At 40.9% G+C, this 20,118-nt stretch overlaps 1 protein-coding gene across 9 annotated transcripts in view; it reads left to right on the top strand.

Moving 5' to 3' along the window:
* The window catches only part of Slc11a2 (solute carrier family 11 member 2), a 120,505-nt gene that overhangs the window by 48,751 nt on the left and 51,636 nt on the right, over positions 1-20,118 (top strand). For all 9 annotated transcript variants that reach the window (XR_011376209.1, XR_011376211.1, XM_070041097.1 and 6 more), the window contains exons 3-16: positions 185-333; positions 1,084-1,209; positions 2,432-2,551; positions 3,717-3,823; positions 4,334-4,404; positions 4,506-4,573; positions 6,016-6,171; positions 6,834-6,992; positions 8,195-8,281; positions 8,943-9,062; positions 9,434-9,583; positions 11,082-11,155; positions 11,736-11,889; positions 15,867-15,920. Coding sequence is in view for 7 of the 9 variants with exons in the window: in XM_070041097.1 (XP_069897198.1) it covers positions 185-333; positions 1,084-1,209; positions 2,432-2,551; positions 3,717-3,823; positions 4,334-4,404; positions 4,506-4,573; positions 6,016-6,171; positions 6,834-6,992; positions 8,195-8,281; positions 8,943-9,062; positions 9,434-9,583; positions 11,082-11,155; positions 11,736-11,889; positions 15,867-15,920 (1,595 nt within the window). In the remaining 2 variants the exon portion in view is untranslated. The remainder of the gene's footprint in view (positions 1-184; positions 334-1,083; positions 1,210-2,431; positions 2,552-3,716; positions 3,824-4,333; positions 4,405-4,505; positions 4,574-6,015; positions 6,172-6,833; positions 6,993-8,194; positions 8,282-8,942; positions 9,063-9,433; positions 9,584-11,081; positions 11,156-11,735; positions 11,890-15,866; positions 15,921-20,118) is intronic.

Genomic DNA, 20,118 nt, shown 5'->3' with positions numbered 1-20,118 from the left:
AAAAAAAAAAAAGGAAGAATATATAGCTCAATAATGGAACAGTTGGCTAGCATGCTCAAAGCCTTGTGTTTAGTCTCTAGTATTACTAAAAATTAAATAAAAATTATTTCATTATTATTCTGGATGAATTGTTAGTGTGTTTTGTTCATTCTAGTTCATTTTTGTCTCAAATATATTAATTCAGGTGATGCTTCTGGGGACCATGCGGACACTGTCAGTGTTGGTGCCATCAACCCGGCCTATAGTAACTCCTCCCTCACACAGTCCACTGAACCCTCAGAGGAACCCTTTGCCACATACTTTGATGAGAAGATTGCCATTCCTGAAGAGGAGGTTAGTGACAAGTCCTTGGATGGGACCCTGTGGCTAGAGAAAGCCTGTGAGGGAAAGATCTGCTATATAGCTCAAGCTCAGTAACTTCAGTTTGAACTTTGGCAGTCAATCCATATTGACAATTAGAATTAGTAAGCTGCTGAGGAAAGCGACAGTCTGCACACAGTTCTGCCACTAGTGAACACGGTTTGGTCAGTAAAGTATTTTAGTTGTTACCTTTTTTCAAATGTGTTTTCTATCCTGTGTGTTGTTGGGCACAGAGGCTCTGACTCTGTTCCTTTGGTTTAAGAATATGACACTGGGGGCTGGGAAGGTGGCTCAGTGGTAGAATGCTTGCCTTGCATGCATGAGGCCCTGGGTTCCATTCCTGAGTACCACATAAGCAGAAAAAGCCAGAAGTGATGCTGTGGCTTAAGTGGTAGCATGTTAGCCTTGAGCTGAAGAGCTGAGGGACAGCACTCAGGTCCAGAGTTCAAGCCCCACGACCAGCAAAAAAAAAAAAAAAAAAAAAAAGAAATTGACACTGATAGAAGGAACAGGTAAGAGAGGGCTCTCAAGCAGGGAAGTGACCGGCTTGTTGATAAAAAGTGGTATGAGACAGATATGAAACATGGACACATGTCATATCAAACACTAATCCCTTGCTTTTGTGAACCTGATTCTGTTATTTCATGTTTGATAAAAACACAGAGAAATTAGTTCATGACTTTGAGGTGACATTCCATTTGATCTGTTTCCTTTCTTGTACAGTACTCCTGTTTCAGCTTTCGTAAACTCTGGGCATTTACGGGACCAGGCTTTCTTATGAGCATTGCCTATTTGGATCCAGGAAACATTGAATCTGATTTGCAGTCTGGAGCAGTAGCTGGATTTAAGGTGAGCATCTAGTGTTTGCTTCTTTTATACATACAATATACACTCACATCCTTTCTCCAACCTGCATATTAAGTAGTCCTTTTTTGTGCCAGTCCTTTTTTTGTGCTGGTAATTTTGAGATTAGGGTCTCAAGTTTTGTCTTGGCTTAGGACTGAATTGTGGTCTGTTATGCTTTATACAATAGGTGGGACAACGACTCTTATGTACCACCATACCCAGCTTCTTTGTTAAGATGGAGGCTCACAAACATCTTATTTTTTTGTTCACTTATTTATTTATTTTGGACTGGGCTGGCTGGAAATGTGATCCTCTCAATTTCAGCCTCTCATGTAGTTGAAATGCTAGGTGTATGTCATCATGGACAGCTATTAGTTCAGAGAGATATTGGGTGTATGCCTGGACTAGCCTTGAATCATAATCCTCCTGATCTCAGCTTCCCAGTAGCTAAGATTACAAGCATAAGCCACTAGTTCCCAGGCTAATGGGTTCTTTTGTAAATGTTTTCAACTTGAAAAAACTTGCAAATGAACTGCTTTGTCTAGAAATACTAGAAATTTAACTTTAAATTTGATATGTTTAACTTTAAATTTGAACTAATAAACTATATGTAGATAACAATTTTATTATTTTTCTATTTTATCATTTGTCTGTACCTCTTGCTGCTGTGGTAAGCCCAGGTGTTGCAATTATCCAACTTAAATGTTACATGACACAGAATATTTCTGTGAGGGCAGTTAATTCTGGTAAGTTGTATACTGAAGTTTAAAGCAATTTCTTACAGTGCTCACATATTTGTCACCATACATGGTGAAAAAATTTATGTTGTCAGTAGGATTTCTGATAAACAGCAGGCTGCTAATAGTTAAGCTATTGGAGAGTCCACTATACAAGGTTTAGCATTTCTAACTGCTGCATTTTTCCAGGGTCCACTGTACTTCATTGGCAGTGAAACTTAAGTGAAAACATTTGCCACCTGTTTTTTTTTATTTTGTTTTATTCACATAGTTTCTATGAAAAAAGGAGAAACTACAGATAGGAGAATCTTAGAAAAATCCAAGGTACCTACTGTGTCATTGGTGCAGAACTCAGGCCATTTGATTCCTGATCTGGGCTCTTTTCTGAGTGTACTATTTTCCCCTTTACATTACCAAACAACCAAGGAAAGAAAGGAAGCAAGGAAGCAAAGTGGTCTAATATTTTTTCCGGTGGCTTTTGTTCTTAGTTGCTCTGGGTCCTTCTACTGGCCACCATTGTGGGTCTGCTACTCCAGCGCCTTGCAGCTAGACTGGGAGTGGTCACTGGGCTACATCTTGCTGAAGTGTGTCACCGTCAGTACCCAAAGGTAAGTAGTGTGCTGTCTTATTTGTCTCTTACCCATGTAGGAATTTGTATCTGGCAGATATATTCCTTACTGAGCCAGTGGACCATTTGGGGTCAGTGACCGTGAAGATTGGAAGTACTAAGGGAAATTCTGCCATTCTTAACTTTTTTCTTCTTCTTCAAAATATAACTTGGGATTCATTTTTTCCCAGAAGGTTTTTTAAGAAAAATTCTGCTTGCTGTTCATTTACTATTCCCTCAACTTTCTGCTGTCTAGCTACACAGACAATGGGAGTGGGTGTAAGGTGCCTTCTCCAAGCACTTTTATGCATATAGCCGTGTTATTACATCAGTTTGTGTGTGTGTACATGTATACATATATATATATATATATATATATATATATATATATATATATAGAGAGAGAGAGAGAGAGAGAGAGAGAGAGAGAGAGAGACCTATCTTTTTTTTTTTTTTTAATTTTGGGGTCCAGTCGTGGGGGCCTGAACTCTGGGCCTGGGCGCTGTCCCTCAGCTCTTTTAGCTCAAGGCTAGCGCTCTACCACTTGAGCCACAGCACCACTTCCGGCTTTTTTCTTTTTGCTTATGTGATGCTGGGGAATCGAACCCAGGGCCTCATGCATGCAAGGCAAGCACTGTACCACTGAGCCACCTCCCCAGCCCCGAGACCTATCTTTCTATACATAGATCTTTTTTACTTTGTCCTCACTGTGAATAAGGTAAGCTTTTTCCTTTTACTACAAACTATATGTGGCAACAGTTTTGCATTTGCTAATTATTCTTCAGTTTACTCTTTCCCCCTCGGAGCTATAGCTTCCTTCTACATATTTTGGGTTTTTCTGCCTCCTAAGGCAGAAATGAACTCCATGTCTGGAAGTCTTTTTTTTTCCCCTTGGGTAAGTGGGTAGGTGGGTGGATTGAGGCAGCATGGCTGTGGACCAAACTCAGGACTATGAAGCACTAGGAGGATGAAGAGGGAGCTTTCTTTCCCCCAGCACTTTCATGAATATATCCGCAATACTCTGGAAGTTTGCATTATATTTTGTTTTGTTTAAAAAACGCTTATAAAAGTCTGTGTGGGTCTGTGCCAAAGGGTGAATTCTAAACAAAGTAGGAAATTTTTAGAAATAAAGAATTAGAATCCCATCTTTTTACTCTGCTGTGTAGGTTCCACGAATCATCCTGTGGCTGATGGTAGAGTTGGCTATCATTGGTTCAGATATGCAGGAAGTGATTGGCTCAGCCATTGCCATCAATCTCCTGTCTGTTGGAAGGTGAGCGGGTTTTCCTCTACAAAGTTATCAGTGTTATGTTGCATTCAAAGCCAGGGTAAAAATGAAAACTCAGTTCATGTTTAATTCAACTTCAGTGTTACTCTCTATGAAGCCTTTCTAGAAGCACCTTTATCTCCCCCAGCAGATGTAGTCGCCTATGGTGGTACATTTCTCTGTTTCTTCTCCTATGATGGTACATTCTTTTTTATAGAGTATGTGTCATTTGAATTGCAATTATTTATTTGTATGTCAGTTTATCCCCACTGGATAGTGAGCACCTTGAGAATAAGACCCAGCATTTTCAGTTGTATGTCCTAAATGTCTGACATTGACTCTAAATCAAAGATTCAATGCATGCACAGAAGTTGGAGCTGTGCTTCCCAACTACCTAAGACTTGACTTCCTATCACCAACTCTTTTCCTCCAAGTATTCTATATGGGGAGAACTATTGGGAAGAGAATGGTTTGAGTGTTTCTTTCTTCAATTCCCATTTCTTATTTCTAACCTAGGGTTCCCCTGTGGGGTGGAGTTCTAATCACCATTGCAGACACTTTCGTATTTCTGTTTTTGGACAAATATGGTAAGGAGAGTGGGAATGGGGAATTAAAGGAGCCACTCCCCATGGCATGGCAGCTGGGGTGGTCTGCCTTCTGTGAGCTCACTGCTGCATTCCCTCCTTAGGCTTGCGGAAGCTTGAAGCATTTTTTGGCTTTCTCATCACTATAATGGCTCTCACATTTGGATATGAGGCAAGTGTGGCAGGCTATGCATTAGCCTCTTAAAACAAGGTTTCCATTGTGTTTTGATTATTTCCTGGTTTGTGTTCCAACCCAGATACCCCCAGGAATCAGTATATTCATTTAAAGTAATAACATCTTTCTATGTCAAGTTCAAATAAACTTGTATCTGCTTACTGGCTTGGCTAAACATTGGAAACTATATCTACTCTATGAGTAGATCTTGAAATTGTCCCAAAGTTTCTAAGAAATGCCAATGCAGGGAAGAACATAATGAGAAATGTCTATGAATGAATCTCTCACCGTACACTAGTGGCTGTGATAGGTGATTTTTAAATGAATATAGGTGACTATATAGTGTACTAAGTGTGGATATTCAAGAACGAATGTGATACTAAATATTTAGATTATATAGTCACAAATTCTTTAACATCTGGAAGTGAGTCCCTTGTTATTAGTTACTCATGTAGCTGTGATCAAAATACCTAAGAGAACTTAGGAAAGATTCATTCAAGAAGGTTTAGCCTCTGGTTTCTTGTACTCATTGGCTTGGGCAGAATATCATGGCAGCATGAGCATGTGAGGAGGAAGTTCCTCACCTTCCTGTCCACCTGGTGGACAGGAAGCAAAGAGTGACAAGAAGAGGCAGAGCCACATGTGCTCTTCAAAAACACCCCATGACCCATTCCTCTAGCTAGGTTCTATCTCTTAGTGTTTTCAGCACTTCCCAAAATAACACTACCACCTGGGGACCAGGTGTTGAACATATGAGCCTTTGGTGAACAGTTCATATTCTAACCAAAAGAACTTCTTTTGTTCTTTTGTGGTTGTTTTTGTTGTTGCTAGGTATCAAATCCAGGGCTTTGTGCATATTGGATGTTCTTCCACTTAAGTATACTCCAGAGTTTTTTATTTCTTGAAAGAATATAGCCTTCTAAGTTGGGCAAGCTGACCTCAGAACTTCTAGGCCCAAGTAATCCTCCTACTTTAGCCTTTGAAATACCTGGGACTACAGGCATGTATCACTGCACCCAGCTATTGTTTGAAATTTTGGTGATTTTCTACTCTTCACACAAATAGGTCATTGTGGCAGGAAGAGGGACTATAAGGAATAAAGGAAGCCGGGTGCCGGTGGCTCACGCCTGTAATCCTAGCTACTTCAGGGGGCTGAGATCTGAGGATCACAGTTCAAAGCCAGCCCGGGCAGGAAAGTCCGGGAAACTCTTATCTCAAATAAACCACCAGAAAACCAGAAGTGCTGCTGTAGCTCAAGTGGTAAAGTGCTAGCCTTGAGCTGAAGAGCTGAGGGACAGTGCTCAGGCCCAGAGTTCAAGCCCCATGACCAACAATAAATAAATAAATAAATAAGAATAAAGGATGCCAGAATTCTCTGATCCTATGTTACTTCCTATCTCATGTTTTATCAAAGGCTAATCAGTGATGTTGATGTGTAGTATGTTACAGTGAAACCCAACCAGAGCCAAGTACTCAAGGGCATGTTTGTGCCATCCTGTTCTGGCTGTCATACGCCACAGATTGAGCAGGCAGTTGGCATTGTGGGAGCTGTGATCATGCCACACAACATGTACCTGCACTCTGCTTTAGTCAAGGTAAGCAAGACCCTTACATTGTTGGCCTTCAATACAGTTCATAGGATCATTCCCTTTAACAACAAGGAACATAGATTTAGCTTATAACTCTTAAAGTCCTGAGGTACAAGATATTTCTAGTGCTGGACATTTATAAACTCCAAATACTCTTGAATTATGTTCTTATCACCAAGTTGACCAGAAGCTACTAACCCCAAAAGAAGCTATGGCTAACTTTCTTCATGTAAGACCTGAAAGTGTACCAAGCCTTTTGTTTTTCAGCCTCCAAAGCCTGAGTCACCTTGTGGTAGGGGGTCAAGAGGGGAGGAACCCAGCCAAGCTTTACCAATAAGTCTTAGTATTCACTTACTGGGTGATTTCAGAGACTTTTTATAATTAAGACTAAAATCAGCAGGTCAGTGTTTGCAGGTCAGTAGTCTTTCCAGCCACTATATCTGAGGGTTCACTTAGTCACTCTTCCCTATCTAGGGAATGTGCAGTGCTGTCAAAGGGTATGGAGTTCTTAATCACTTAATGGACTTGGATTTAAGTCAATTGTTGGATCTTGTATTTCATCTAGTCAGTTGTTTGCTGTCTTAATCTCTCAGCTGACTCTAAAGTTCTAAGTTTTACAAGGAAATTTGCTGCAAGTGGTGAAAAATTGACTGCTGCTATCTCTTTAGTCTAGACAGGTAAACCGGGCCAATAAGCAGGAAGTTCGAGAAGCAAATAAGTACTTTTTCATTGAGTCCTGCATTGCTCTCTTTGTTTCCTTCATTATAAACGTCTTTGTCGTCTCCGTCTTTGCTGAAGCATTTTTCGGGAAAACCAATGACCAGGTGGTGAGTATAACCAGGGTCGTGGATAGTAGTGAGTATTAGGGTAAAATGAAGGCTAAATGAGGCAGGAAACCACAACAATGCCTAGATGCCCAGGGAAAATATATCTATAACCTCAGTTCTACCTATACACTAGTCAGATTATGTGTGGCTGGCCCAGTCTATCTCTGTCTTTCGCAGATTTTCCTGGAAAGGCACCTGGCCTCTTACTCACCATTGAGTCATGCTGTCATGTGGATGACTTCAAAACTCTTTGGCTGCTTCTCCTTCCATTTCCTGACTATCAGCTTCTCCCTGTCTGCCAGCCTTACCACCTAAGCTGAGGACAGGTTGGGAAGAGCTAGCAAACAGAAAACACACTTTGTGACAAGTATAAAAACACAACATTTGTTATTCAAATCTGTGTCTTGGACTCCTGATACCTATATAATCTTTTTTCTTTCTTTCTCTCTTTCCTTCTCCCATCCTTCCTTCCTTCTTTTTTTTTTCTGTTGTTTGTTTTTGTGCAGACCTGGGCCTTGAACTCAGGGCCTGAGAGTTGTCCCTGAACTATTTTATTCAAGGCTAGTGCTCCACCACTGGAGCACAGCTTCATTTCTATCTTTTTTCCCCCCCTTTGGTAGGTAATTGGAGATAAGACTCTCATATTCTTTCCTGCCCAGCCTGGCTTTGAGACTTGATCCTCAGATCTCAGCCTCCTAAATAGCTAGGATTACAGGAGTAAGCCACTAGTGCCTACTTCCCCCTACCCCTCCCGCAAAGCTATGCTGAGTACCAAGCCTGGTGCTTTGTGCATGTTGAGTGTATACTCTACCACTGAGCTGTACTTCCAGGTGCTTTTTTAGTTTTTATCACCACTTGTGTTTTAGGGCCTCTAGCTCTCTTTTGAATGAATTCTCCCTATTCCATGTCCTCTCATGTTTGAAGCCTTCTATAGGCCTCTTCTATCATTGTTTAAAATGAGCAAGATTTATGTATTGTCAGGGCACTCTGACTTAATAAGGAAGTTTGACAAAATGGGGATCTAAAAGATTGTGGAGGAGGATTGCAAACAATAATGCCAGTGTCTGTTCATTATCACATCCTGCTCTAGGCTTTCTTTCAGCCTACTCCTTTTAAAAGGCCTTGATGTGATTTGTAGTAGAGCTCTTATCTGCTTCCTGACTCTAAAACAAAAATTGCTCTTAAACTGCTTTGGGTTCTAGGTTGGTGTCTGTAAAAACAGCAGCAGTCCCCATTCTGGCCTTTTTCCTGAGGATAACTCAACTCTGGCTGTGGACATCTACAAAGGGGTAAGCATGTGCAGGTTTGTGATCTTTGCTCTTAAATCAATCTTGGCTTATTTTATGGTCTTTTTGTAAGTTTGTTTCAGATCTGACCATGTTTGCTTTAGAGTATTATTTATTTCAGAGATCAACTTGCTAGACAAGCATTTGGGTTATATGATTAGGGTGGATTGTCATATGGTATCAGTTGAAAAGTTTCCAAAATCCTGGTGACAGCTTATGATTGTTAATTATGGTAAATAATGTTCTTTACCAGGGTCTCTCAGTCCCTTTATTCTGCTTATATCATAACCCTCCAATAGTATACTGCATTCCCCAAATATATTTGACCTTTCTTTACACTCTTACTACTTTCCAGAATGGGGGAGGGGTACAGAAAGATAGGGGAATGTGGTATAGGCTTCTGTTATTTCTGTATGTAAGATGGAGATGAATGCTTTAGGTGCTTGGAGAAGAGAGTACTAGGCTGAGTAATGAAGGAACGTCCAACAAAGTTGAAAATAAAAGCCTATCGAGTCAGCTTAAAACTGAGCCTAGCTTTGGAGCAGTGTCTAGCACAGGACTTGGTATGAGTGCTACCTAACTAAGAAGAAGGAAGAATGCCACAAGGATGAGCTGTTGGCTAAGCAGATGACTAACATAGCTCATCTTCCCTTGCCTCTCCCAGGGTGTTGTGCTGGGATGTTACTTTGGACCTGCTGCACTCTACATCTGGGCAGTGGGGATCCTAGCTGCAGGACAGAGTTCTACCATGACAGGAACCTATTCCGGTCAGTTTGTCATGGAGGTATGTGCTAGTGTTAAATAGAGAGATGACACAGACATTTGATGTTTTTTTTTTTTCTTTCTTCTTTCTTTTTGTTTTGTTTTGTTGCAATCCTGGGGTTTGAACTCAGCCTCAGGCTTTCTAGGCTGGTGCTCTTCCACTTGAATCATGCTTTCAGTTCTGTTTTTTGTTGGTTATTGTTGAGATAGGGTCTTACCACCATTTCTGCCTGTGCTGTCCTCTGTGATCATTCCACTATCCTAAGTAGCGAGGATTATAAGCATGAATCATTGGCTTTGGGCTTCTTTATTTCATGCTTCTAAGTTCTCTCTCATCCCCAATGCTCTCTTTTCCATTCCAGAAAATCATCCTGATTCTGTGTTTTCTTTCAGGGGTTCCTGAACCTAAAATGGTCACGTTTTGCCCGAGTGATTCTGACACGCTCCATTGCCATCATCCCCACTCTGCTTGTTGCTATCTTCCAAGATGTAGAGCACCTAACTGGGATGAATGACTTCCTGAATGTTCTGCAAAGCTTACAGGTGAGCAAGGAGCTGGGAATGCTCACATCATATTTATTCAGACATTAAATCTTGCCATCAGGCATCAAGTCTTGTACTGACTACTGGTAGTAGGACATTGAGGACTTACATGAATAGTTTTTCAGCTTGTTGAATTGGAATTATGAGACCTAAAGAATACCATATTACAATTCATTAATCCAGCAAACATTAAATGGTTATAAGACTTTTATGCTAAAGGGGAAGGAGGCAGGAGAATGGAGAAAAGGATGGTGAATGCATACAGTCATAATTTTTTTTTTGTTTGGGTTTTTTTTAACTGTATTTTTTTTGTCTTTTCTTTTTTGGTACTGGGGATCGAACCCAGGACGTTGCACTTGCTAGGCAAGCGCTTTGCCACTGAGCTACATCCCAGCCCTACAGTCATAATTTTTAATGTACATACAGGAAAATGGAAATAGGAAACTTTAGAAGATAGGTAGAGATAGGATAGATGGAAGGGCAGGAGAACAATGGAAGAGGTTACATTGATCAAGATGCGTTATACAAGCCAGGCACTAGTCGCTAATGCCTATACTAGCCACTCAGGAGGCTGAGGTCTGAGGATTGAGGTTCGAAGTCACACAGACAGGAAAGTCTGTGTAACTCTTGTCTCCAGTTTTTTTATTTTTTATTTATTCTTGGTTGGTCCTGGGGCTTGAACGCTGGGCCTGAGCACTGTCCCTCAGCTCTTCAGCTCTACCATTTGAACCACAGCACCACTTCCAGTTTTCTGGTGGTTTATTGGAGATAAGAGTCTCATGGCCTTTCCTGCCCAGGCTGGCTTTGAACTGCGATCCTCAGATCTCAGCCTCCCGAGTAGCTAGGATTACAGGCTTGAGCCACTGGCATCCGGCTTGTCTCCAGTTGTTTTGTTGTTTTTTTTGTTGTTGTTTTTTTTTTTTTGGCCAGTCCTGGGCCTTAAACTCAGGGCCTAGACACTGTCCTTGACCTTCTTTTTGCTCAAGGCTAGCACTCTACCACTTGAACAACAGCACCACTTCTGGCTTTTTCTGTTTATGTGGTACTGAATAATGGAACCCAGGGCCTCATGCATGTTAGGCAAGCATTCTATCACTAAGCTACATTCCCAGCCCTATCCAGTTTTTAAAAAAAAAAAACAGAAGTGGAACTGTCGCTCAAGTGGTAGAGCACTGATCTTGAGCACAAAAAGCTCAGGGACAGCCCTCAGGCTCTGAGTTCAAGCCCAAGGACTGGTGTGAATATAACAATGAAAGAATGCCAAATTCTGGGGAGGCTAAGAAGACAAGTCAGATTCAATATTTTGTCTTTGTTTATGGACACTTATGATCACCATTTATCCTAGATTACAGATAGCTTGAAGGCTCCATAGATTTCAGCATAAAGTTTGAGTATGTGGGGATGATAGAAATAATTGTGATTTCCTTCTGTTAGTTATGTTTTTCTTTGTGATGGTACCAGGGGAACCCAGAATCCATGTCTGATTTTTTTTTTCCAGCTTCCCTTTGCTCTCATACCTATCCTCACATTCACAAGCTTGCGGCCAGTAATGAGTGACTTTTCTAATGGAATGTGAGTATAGTTTCCATTCTTTCAAAGGGGAAACTTCTATGTGGAAATAGGGAACTTATATCTAACACACCAATCAGAAATTAGTCACATCAGGGATTTTACATGCTTTGATAAATGATTACTAGCAATCATTTGGTATAGAGAATGGAGAATATGAATGTAGTAAAAGAGGAAAAACAATTTTTCCATGCAGTTTTTTAGTGCTGAATTTTACTTAAGCTTTAGCCACTGAAGTTTGAATTCTGTGTTAAATGATCTCAATGTGAAAGGCATAAGCTAATACCTTTTGCATACATCTGAAGGTATGCAATTTTTGCATTATTTGTCAAATTTCAATGGCCTCTAATGAAATTACTAATTGTAATGCTCAGGCTTGTTACTTTTTTAAGGTCCCAAATTTTAGAATAAATATTAAGATTTATTTGATATATTACTTCTCTTGTTACTTTCTGTTATTGCATAACTTTAGCTCTCTTTTTGCAATGCCCCAAATCCTTATCATATTACCTTTATGAGATGCAATTTTCTGTCTGTGGCCAGTTTGGACTGTTTTACTATCTACTGTGCTGATCTTTTACAGAGGCTGGAGAATTGCAGGCGGGATCTTGGTCCTTATTGTATGTTCCATCAACATGTACTTTGTAGTGGTTTATGTCCAGGACCTAGGGCATGTGGTGTTGTATGTGGTGGCTGCAGTGGTCAGCGTGGCATATCTGGGCTTTGTGTTCTACTTGGTAAGTCCAGTCTGGAAGGAGAAGGGGCACAAATATCTGGGATGGTACAGGTTGGGCAAACTGATGTTCAGAAATGGATGGATCCAAAAGATCACAGAGCAGTCTACCTCCTGGCTATTGAAGTATGGCATTTTCAAGGCATCTGTTTATGTTTCTAATCATCAGACTTACTAATATAATATTTTTCTGTTTCTATCTTCAATTCCTGACAAGGAGAAAAGTAGGTCTAAGAAACAAAAAAAGTAGTAAGAATGAAAGTGGAGAGTGAAACGAGATGGAGCTGGAAAAGGCATGTGCACTGTGAGCTAGAGCTGTCAAGTGAGACACAGGTGGGCTCAATTCTGGGCCAGCTTTACCACTTACTAGTTATAAAGAAATAAATACTCTCATTGAATTACTTTATAGTTATTAGAATATCTTGGTTTTACAAATAAATAATCTTGGTTTTAAAAATCCTAGTTATGGGGCTGGGAAGGTGGCTTAGTGGTAGAGCGCTTGCCTTGCATGCCTGAGGCCCTGGGTTCGATTCCTCAGCACCACATAAGCAAAAAGAAAAAACCAGATGTGGCACTGTGGTTCAAGTGGTAGAGCACTAGCCTTGAGCTAAAGAGCTGAGGGACAGCGCCCAGGCCAGAGTTCAGGCCCCACGACCAGACCCAAAAAAAAAAAAAAAAATCCTAGTTATGGAGTTGAAGGTGTGGCTCAGATGGTAATGTGCCAGCCAAAGAACAAAAGTAAGCATCAGGTACCAAGTTTGAATCCTATCTTGAACAAAAGTAAAAAAAAGAAACCAGGTGCTAGTGACTCCTGCCTGTAATCCTAGCTACTCAGGAGGTTGAGATCTAAGGATCATGGTTCAAAGCCAACCGAGGCAGGAAAGTCCATGAGACGTAATCTCCAATTAACCATCAGAAAATGGGAAGTGACACTATGGCTCAAAGTGGTAGAGTACTAGCCTTGAGCAAAAGAGTTCAGGGAAAGTGCCAAAGCCCTCAGTTCAAGCTCCACAACTGGCAAAAGATAATAAGAAAGAAGGAAAGGGAGGGAAAGGAAGGGAAGTCTTGGTTATAAAACTTAGTTATGGGGGAGAATGGTGAAAGGGGTGGCATTGTTCAAGATATAGTGTACTTGCCGGGCGCTGGTGGCTCACGCCTGTAATCCTAGCTACTCAGGAGGCTGAGATCTGAGGATCGTGGTTCAAAGCCAGCCCGGGCAGGAGAGACCGTGAGACTCCTATCTCCAATAAACCACCAGAAAACCGGAAGTGGCGCTGTAGCTCAAGTGGTAGAGCGCTCGCCTTGAGCTGAAGAGCTGAGGGACAGCGCCCAGGCCCAGAGTTCAAGCCCCACGACCGACAAAAAAAAAAAAAAAAAGATATAGTGTACTTAAAAACTGATTTGTTGAAATGAAACTCATTTGTACAACTATTTAATGAGAATGTTTTAAAACTAATTTTTAAAAAACTTACTTACAGGCAGGTGCCAGTGGCTCACGCCTGTAATCCTAGCTACCCAAGAGGCTGAGATCTGAGCATCGCAGTTCAAAGCCAGCCCGGGCAGGAAAGTCCATGAGACTCTTTTTTTTTTTTTTTTGTCGGCCGTGGGGCTTGAACTCTGGGCCTGGGCACTGTCCCTCAGCTCTTCAGCTCAAGGCGAGCGCTCTACCACTTGAGCTACAGCGCCACTTCCAGTTTTCTGGTGGTTTATTGGAGATAGGAGTCTCACGGTCTCTCCTGCCCGGGCTGGCTTTGAACCACGATCCTCAGATCTCAGCCTCCTGAGTAGCTAGGATTACAGGCGTGAGCCACCAGCGCCCAGCTTCCATGAGACTCTTATCTCCAATAAAAACCACTAGAAAACTGGAAGTGGCACTGTGGCTCAAGCGGTAGAACACTCGCCTTGAGCTGAAGAGCACAGGGACAGCGCCCAAGCCCTGCAACTAAGCAAAAAACAAAACAAAACCCTTAGTTACATAGAACAGGAAGGGAATTTTTTTTTGGGGGGGGGGAGAGGGGATCTGGTCGTGGGGCCTGAACTCTGGGCCTGGGTGCTGTCCCTCAGCTCTTCAGCTCAAGGCTAGCGCTCTACCACTTGAGCCACAGCGCCACTTCTGGCTTTTTTCTTTTTGCTTATGTGGTGCTGAGGAATTGAACCCAGGGCCTCAGGCATGCAAGGCAAGTGCTCAACCACTGAGCCACCTTCCTAGCCCCGGAAGGGAAATTTTTGTTTGTTTTTCAATCAGAATCTCACTCTGTAGCCCAGGCTTCTTCCAATCTTAGTCTCCTGAGTACTAAAATTACAGGAGTATGGCACCATGCCTGCCTGGCCACAGTCTTTGTACTCTTTATGAAAAAAAAATATTTTTAAGTATAGAGTAAACTATGTAAAAATGATAACAGTAGTCATTTTAGAACGGAGCTTGTAGGTTTTTTTTTTTTCCAGAAGTTCTTGAACATGGCTAGTATTGGTTTAAAAAAAAAAAAAAAGCCAGCTGGGCTCCAGTGGCTTTTTATGCCTAGGATGCCTGTAATCGTAGCTACTGAGAAGACTGAGATCTAAGGATGGTGATTCAAAGCTATCCCAGGCAGGAAAGTCTGTGAGACTCTTTATCTCCAACTAACCACTAAAAAATCATGCTTTATACATGTTTCTCTGAAGAACACAAGGGTTGTTTATAAGGATCAGCAGACGTTATGCCATTTCTGCTGCAAGAAGTAGTTAAAGATAGAAAGTAGAATCCTTCTCTTGATATCTAGAGTACTTAGTCCCCTTGCCAGTGTCTACCACAGGTTAGGTATCTGATTGGGAAAACCACCCTAATGAATACTGAAAAAGTATGTCCTGGATTGGTATATTCTTTCTGTTTCCCTTCCCAATGTCAGTCATGTAAAGATGATACTAACCCTAGCTCCTAGGAAACCAAGTAATTATACTGTAAGCCCACCCACATTCACAGACTTATTACACATGGTTTTGACCAAGTGCTGTCAAAAAATAATTTTTAATCAAAGATACTTCAAATATAAATTTTTGAATTACCACAAATACATTATATAGCTCAAATGATGCAGAAAAATTCTGTCAGACTCACATTATTGTCAGCTGTATTTAAATCATTGTGTGATTCACTGAGTGTTTCCCTGTCCTTAATTTTGTGAAAATATACCTCTCCCCAAAGCAAATACTACCCATAAAACAAGGTAACAGGGTAATTCTCCCAGTCCAAAAAGGACTTATAAGGGACTTTACTTAACTGATAAAGTGAAAATTTTAGGTTTGTTGAAAAATGGCATGGCTTTAGCAGAAGATGAATGGCAGTATGGGAAAAGTGAATCAAGCCACTACATTACAGAGCTCTATGATTCCTGAGCATTGGCAGTTCTTGAGCAGTGATCTCCTTGGAACTGTATATATGTGGATATCAAGGGTCTACTATGTCTCCTACACAGCAATTGTTCTTAAAATTGGCTTAGAAGTTAAAAGAATCCTTTCATGCCAGTTGCTTATGAAGGTGCTGGGTTGTCCTCTGTGATCCTGAGACTAGAGAAGTTATTGATGTTCCATTCTTCAAGGTGAGGGCTGATTCTAGTGTAGGTTACTGCCATTTAGTAGCTCAAGTGACTACCATGTCTATTAGTTATTTCCCCATTCCTCATGATGAGGAGTAGGGAGGAAGAGGATGTAAGAAAATGGGTCAGCAGGAAATTCTCTGTTGGATAAAAGAAACAAGTCACAAACACAAAATGGTAGAGATAAGTCAGTATTGAAAATAGCATGCAAAGTCTTTGTTGAGGAAGAAGCATACAGGGTAGGAATGGGAGCCTGTGTTGGGCAGTCCTTGGCAGTGGAAGCAGGTGGATAAACTGGATATTTAAGGCAGGCAGTAGTGTATATGTGAGCAGTGCTGGAGGAGCTATCTTGGTGGGTGAGAGGACTCTTCCCAGAGGCTGGTGATTGATAACCATGTTTATCTTCCAGGGTTGGCTGTGTTTGATTGCATTGGGCATGTCCTTCCTGGATTGTGGGCGCACGGTAAGCATCTCTAAAGCCCTGCTGACCGAAGACACCAACGGTGGCTGTGCTAAGTAAACACTGGATTGGTCTGTCTGTCCTCCGCACGGAGCCATCAGAGCCAGTGTGTTTCTATGGTTTACTGTGTGAACAAAGCCACAAGTATGTGCTGTTGCACACCCAGCAGTTAGGACTCAACTGCTAGTTGGGAAAGACTTTGTTTCATGTGTGTTCAAATGAAGTTCTTTTTTTTATTTTTCCTTTTCTTGATCTCCTAACTTGACAACTGAATTAGGTACAATTTTGAAAGCTGACATTTGCTGCTATTATTGCAACACTAATTTCTTAAGCCCAAGGCCAACTGTTTGTCCTTCTGAGAGAGAATTTTCTGTGGATGATTCTTAATCAGACTGTATTTTTTTTAGAAATTGGAAAATGCAACACATTTTTCATAATACAAACTACAATTATTGTCATAACAGGTATGAAAGTTTTGTTTATCAAAAAGATAATAGAGTTTAAAAGCCTGAGAAACACTTTTATGGACACTTTCAATTATTTTAATTATAAAAAATACAAATTTGAGTGGTTTCTTCTATATGGAGTAGAAAACTTAGAGACAGAAACTGCCAGATGTGGTGATGTAAATCTGTACTCTGTAACCTTTAATCTCAGCTACTTGGGAGGCAGAGACAGGAGGACTGCTATGTAAGACCCAACAGGGAAAAAGTGAGGCTCTCATCTCAAAAAAAGTAAACTTGGCATGGTTCTTCCATATGAAATAGAAAATTAAGAGACATGAATCCTGAGGCCAGACATGGTGGTGTATACTTGGGATGGAGAGACTAGAAGATTGCTGTTTAAGGCCAACCAGGGCAAAAGTTAATGAAACTCTCATCTTAAAAGAAAACAAACCAGCCCTGGGCACCAGTGGTTCGCACTTGTAATCCTAGCTACTCAGCATGCTGAGATCTGAGGATCATGGTCTGAAGCCAACCTGGGAAGAAAAGTCCCCCATGAAACTCTCCAATTAACTATTCAAAAACCAGAAGTGGTCCTATGGCTCAAGTGGTAGAATGCTAGCTTTGAGCACAAAGAGGCTCAGGGACAGCACCCAGGCCCTGAATTCAAGCCCTATAACTGACAAAAAGGAAAAAAAAGAAAAAGAAAACCAAAAAAAAAAAAAAAAAAACCTTGGCATGTTGGTTCATGCTTGCAGTCCTAGCTTCTTGGGAAGCAGATGTAGGAGGATCATGGTCTGAATCTAGCCCAGGGCAAAAGGCCAAGGTTCTGAACACAAACCAAAAAAGCCAAAAGACTGGAGTGTGGCTCATGGAGTAGAGTGCTCATCTGTCAAGTACAAGACCTGAGTTCAATCCTCCATACTACTAACAGAGAGACAGAGACCGGGAATCCCATTGGGCTCAGAATTTTTAAAATTTATTTCCACTTTCCCTATCTAGAGGGAATTGTTACTAATCATCTACCTACTGAAGGTATTCCTCAGAGACTGCAGTCCTGAGATTAGTAATAATCATGTTAACCGAGAGATTTCCTGATGATATTTATTCTTGGTAGTAACAGATTTCCTGATTATATTTATTTTGACCATGTTTGGTTATTAGCATTTCCCTTTTCTGTCAAAGAGAGTGGTGATAACAAAAGATGATAGCATTTATGAACTGTTATTCTTGAGAGACTTTGGAGGTGTGGAGAAAGGTCTCAAAAGTGCAAGAAGAATCATCGATGTTATTCCTGAAATTAATCTCTCAGCAGAGTGTTTTTCTCACATATTACTCTTGATGGTGCCCAAGATGACTATCAGGTAATCTCGAAGGCTATAAACCTAATAGGAAGTATGCTCTCCTTGCTCTCACTCTCCTGCTTTTTCTCTTATCCTCTCCTCCTTTCCATAAGTCAGTAGGTGGCACTGTGGTTACAAAGACCCCTCTCAGCTAGGTGGGACTCTCCAGCTGTTCCCTAAGAGGGAAAATCTGATGCCAGAAGGCGGAGTTCTGGAGTACAGGAAAGGGTGTCTTCAGCTGGGAGCTTCAGCCACCTCTGACATTTTTACTTAGGTTGACACAGATTCTGTCAAGTCATTCACAGCTGTCAGGTGGACATAAATGAACAAAACTCCTTCCTGGCCATCATCTTGGTGAGAAAGGGAAAAGGAATGGCTTGAAGAACTTCTCATCTTTGGAGCTTTCCTTCCGGAGCGCCGTGTTATTGGTGTGCTCTGCTTATCTGGTCCCAGAGGCATTGTGACTGTTTTTTTTGCACACAGCCCAAGCACAACCTGGATGGACTGTCTTTTCGAAGGCATTCAGGATAAGCCACTGTGTTTCACTCACTGTGAATTTACTTAACCTCTCAATATCACACACAATTACAGTTGTTCTACATGTTTCTCCTCATGGTGTTCCACTCCTCCCTCTTGTTTCCCAAACCCATCCTAAAGGTCCTGAAGATGGTCACAGGGTCTGATGTCATAAGCTTTGTCTGTAGGTACCAGTAGGTAAACATCAACTTGATACAACATATACATACACTAATTCCTTATAGAGATTCTGTACCTTTGCCCGTGTGTGGGTGGGTCCACACATTTAGAAACATTTAGAAGTCCAGTCAAAAGCTGCTAATTTTTTTTTCTGTGCCATTCATGGAGATCAAACTATGCGTTATACCACTGAGGTACAACCTGAGCCCTAGAATCCTTTAAAAATCACATTTATGGCTTAGAATGAAAAAATGTCTTCCCAGTTAAATGGCATTTTATAATTCTATGAGTGTAATATCTTACCATGTCAAAACATTCCTTTATTCCCTTTGGGTCTTACAGAGGGAAAGTCCATCAAAACAGTTCTCTGTACAATGTGTAAAAATTTAAGTCTTCCTACTGGCATGGTGGTGTATGCCTATAATCCTGGCACTCAGGAAGCTGAGCAGCATGATCCTGAGTTCCAGGCCAGCCTGAGATACAGAGCAACACTTCATCTCAAAAACAATGTTTTCAAAAGAAAAAAAAAAAGTCCCCCAATGCCAGTCTACACACTTGGCATATGTTACATTTTGGCAGTATGTTTGTGTGAAATGTTCAAGGATATACAATTGTACTTCTTGTAAATTGGTTATTGTTCTCCTTAAATGTGACATGGAGTAACTGTTCTGCTACAGTGTCCTGGGAATTAACAGGGTTAGAGGAGCCTCAACTGGTTCCCACGAGGTCCTGCTAGGGGTATCAGGAGTACTCACAATGGAGCTTTTAGTGAACATTTAAAATGTAAATTCAATTTGTAATTAAAATTTTTTTCTTTTTCCAATTTTGTTTCCTGGTTATTTTTTTGACCTTGAAAATACTTAGTAATAGGGTCTCAACAGCTTTGATAAGTAGATACCAAAATGTCACTTACCAACTAAAGATGGACACTGTGCTCACACTGTTAGTGTTTCACTCCTTGAAGAGAGAGAGAAATAAGTTTATACATCACTTGGAGGCATGGTTTTAGTCCTTAATAGACTTTAGATTAGTTTCAAACACTTAAACACTAATTTTTGTTTTCCCACGGGCAATGTTGTTGTAGCTGAATGTCACATCATTACCAGAGTTCAACTTGAAACTTTATTCTGCCTTTTTTTACTCCACACCAGTCAGATAGGTTTGTACATTCTATCTTTGCTGTCAGAAAAAATATTCGAAGAGAAGAATCAAAATTGCTTAGCTTATGAACAAGTAAGCATTTGGCAGACATATGACATAAGTGGACATATTGTCACCTGTTATTAAATACAAGTGGAGAAACATAAGTCGGCCCTTAATTTATCCTGAGCAACATTAGTATTCATTTTCCTTTTCTGCCCATATGCTTTCCTGCCTGTCTTAGGAGCAAAATACTGTAATCCCCTAGAGTTTCTCCAAGTTGACTTTATTTATTTAGCTCTTGTTAATTTTGTTTAAATTTTAGAACTGAAATAGGATACAAAGCAACCTGAAGATCTGTATTTGAAACAGTTCTAATTCTGTCCTTTGGAATGCATTCTCCTCTTTCACTGGTAGAGTCCGTGTTTGCCTTTCCCTTACAAATGTAAGAATATAAAAGTCATTTCTATGTGGTAGTCCTGGTCTGAGCACTTGTGCTGTCTCATTAGTCCTTCTAACAAGAGGCTCAGTCTCTATATTCATGAGGCATCTGAAGTGTCAAAAGTAACTGCCCTTATC

Source organism: Dipodomys merriami, unplaced genomic scaffold (assembly GCF_024711535.1).
Source record: "Dipodomys merriami isolate MVZ:Mamm:240054 unplaced genomic scaffold, mDipMer1.0.p SCAF_10, whole genome shotgun sequence".
Taxonomy (NCBI): domain Eukaryota; kingdom Metazoa; phylum Chordata; class Mammalia; order Rodentia; family Heteromyidae; genus Dipodomys; species Dipodomys merriami.
The sequence above is the reverse complement of the archived record's forward strand: the minus strand, read 5'-3'. Positions and strand labels throughout refer to the sequence as shown.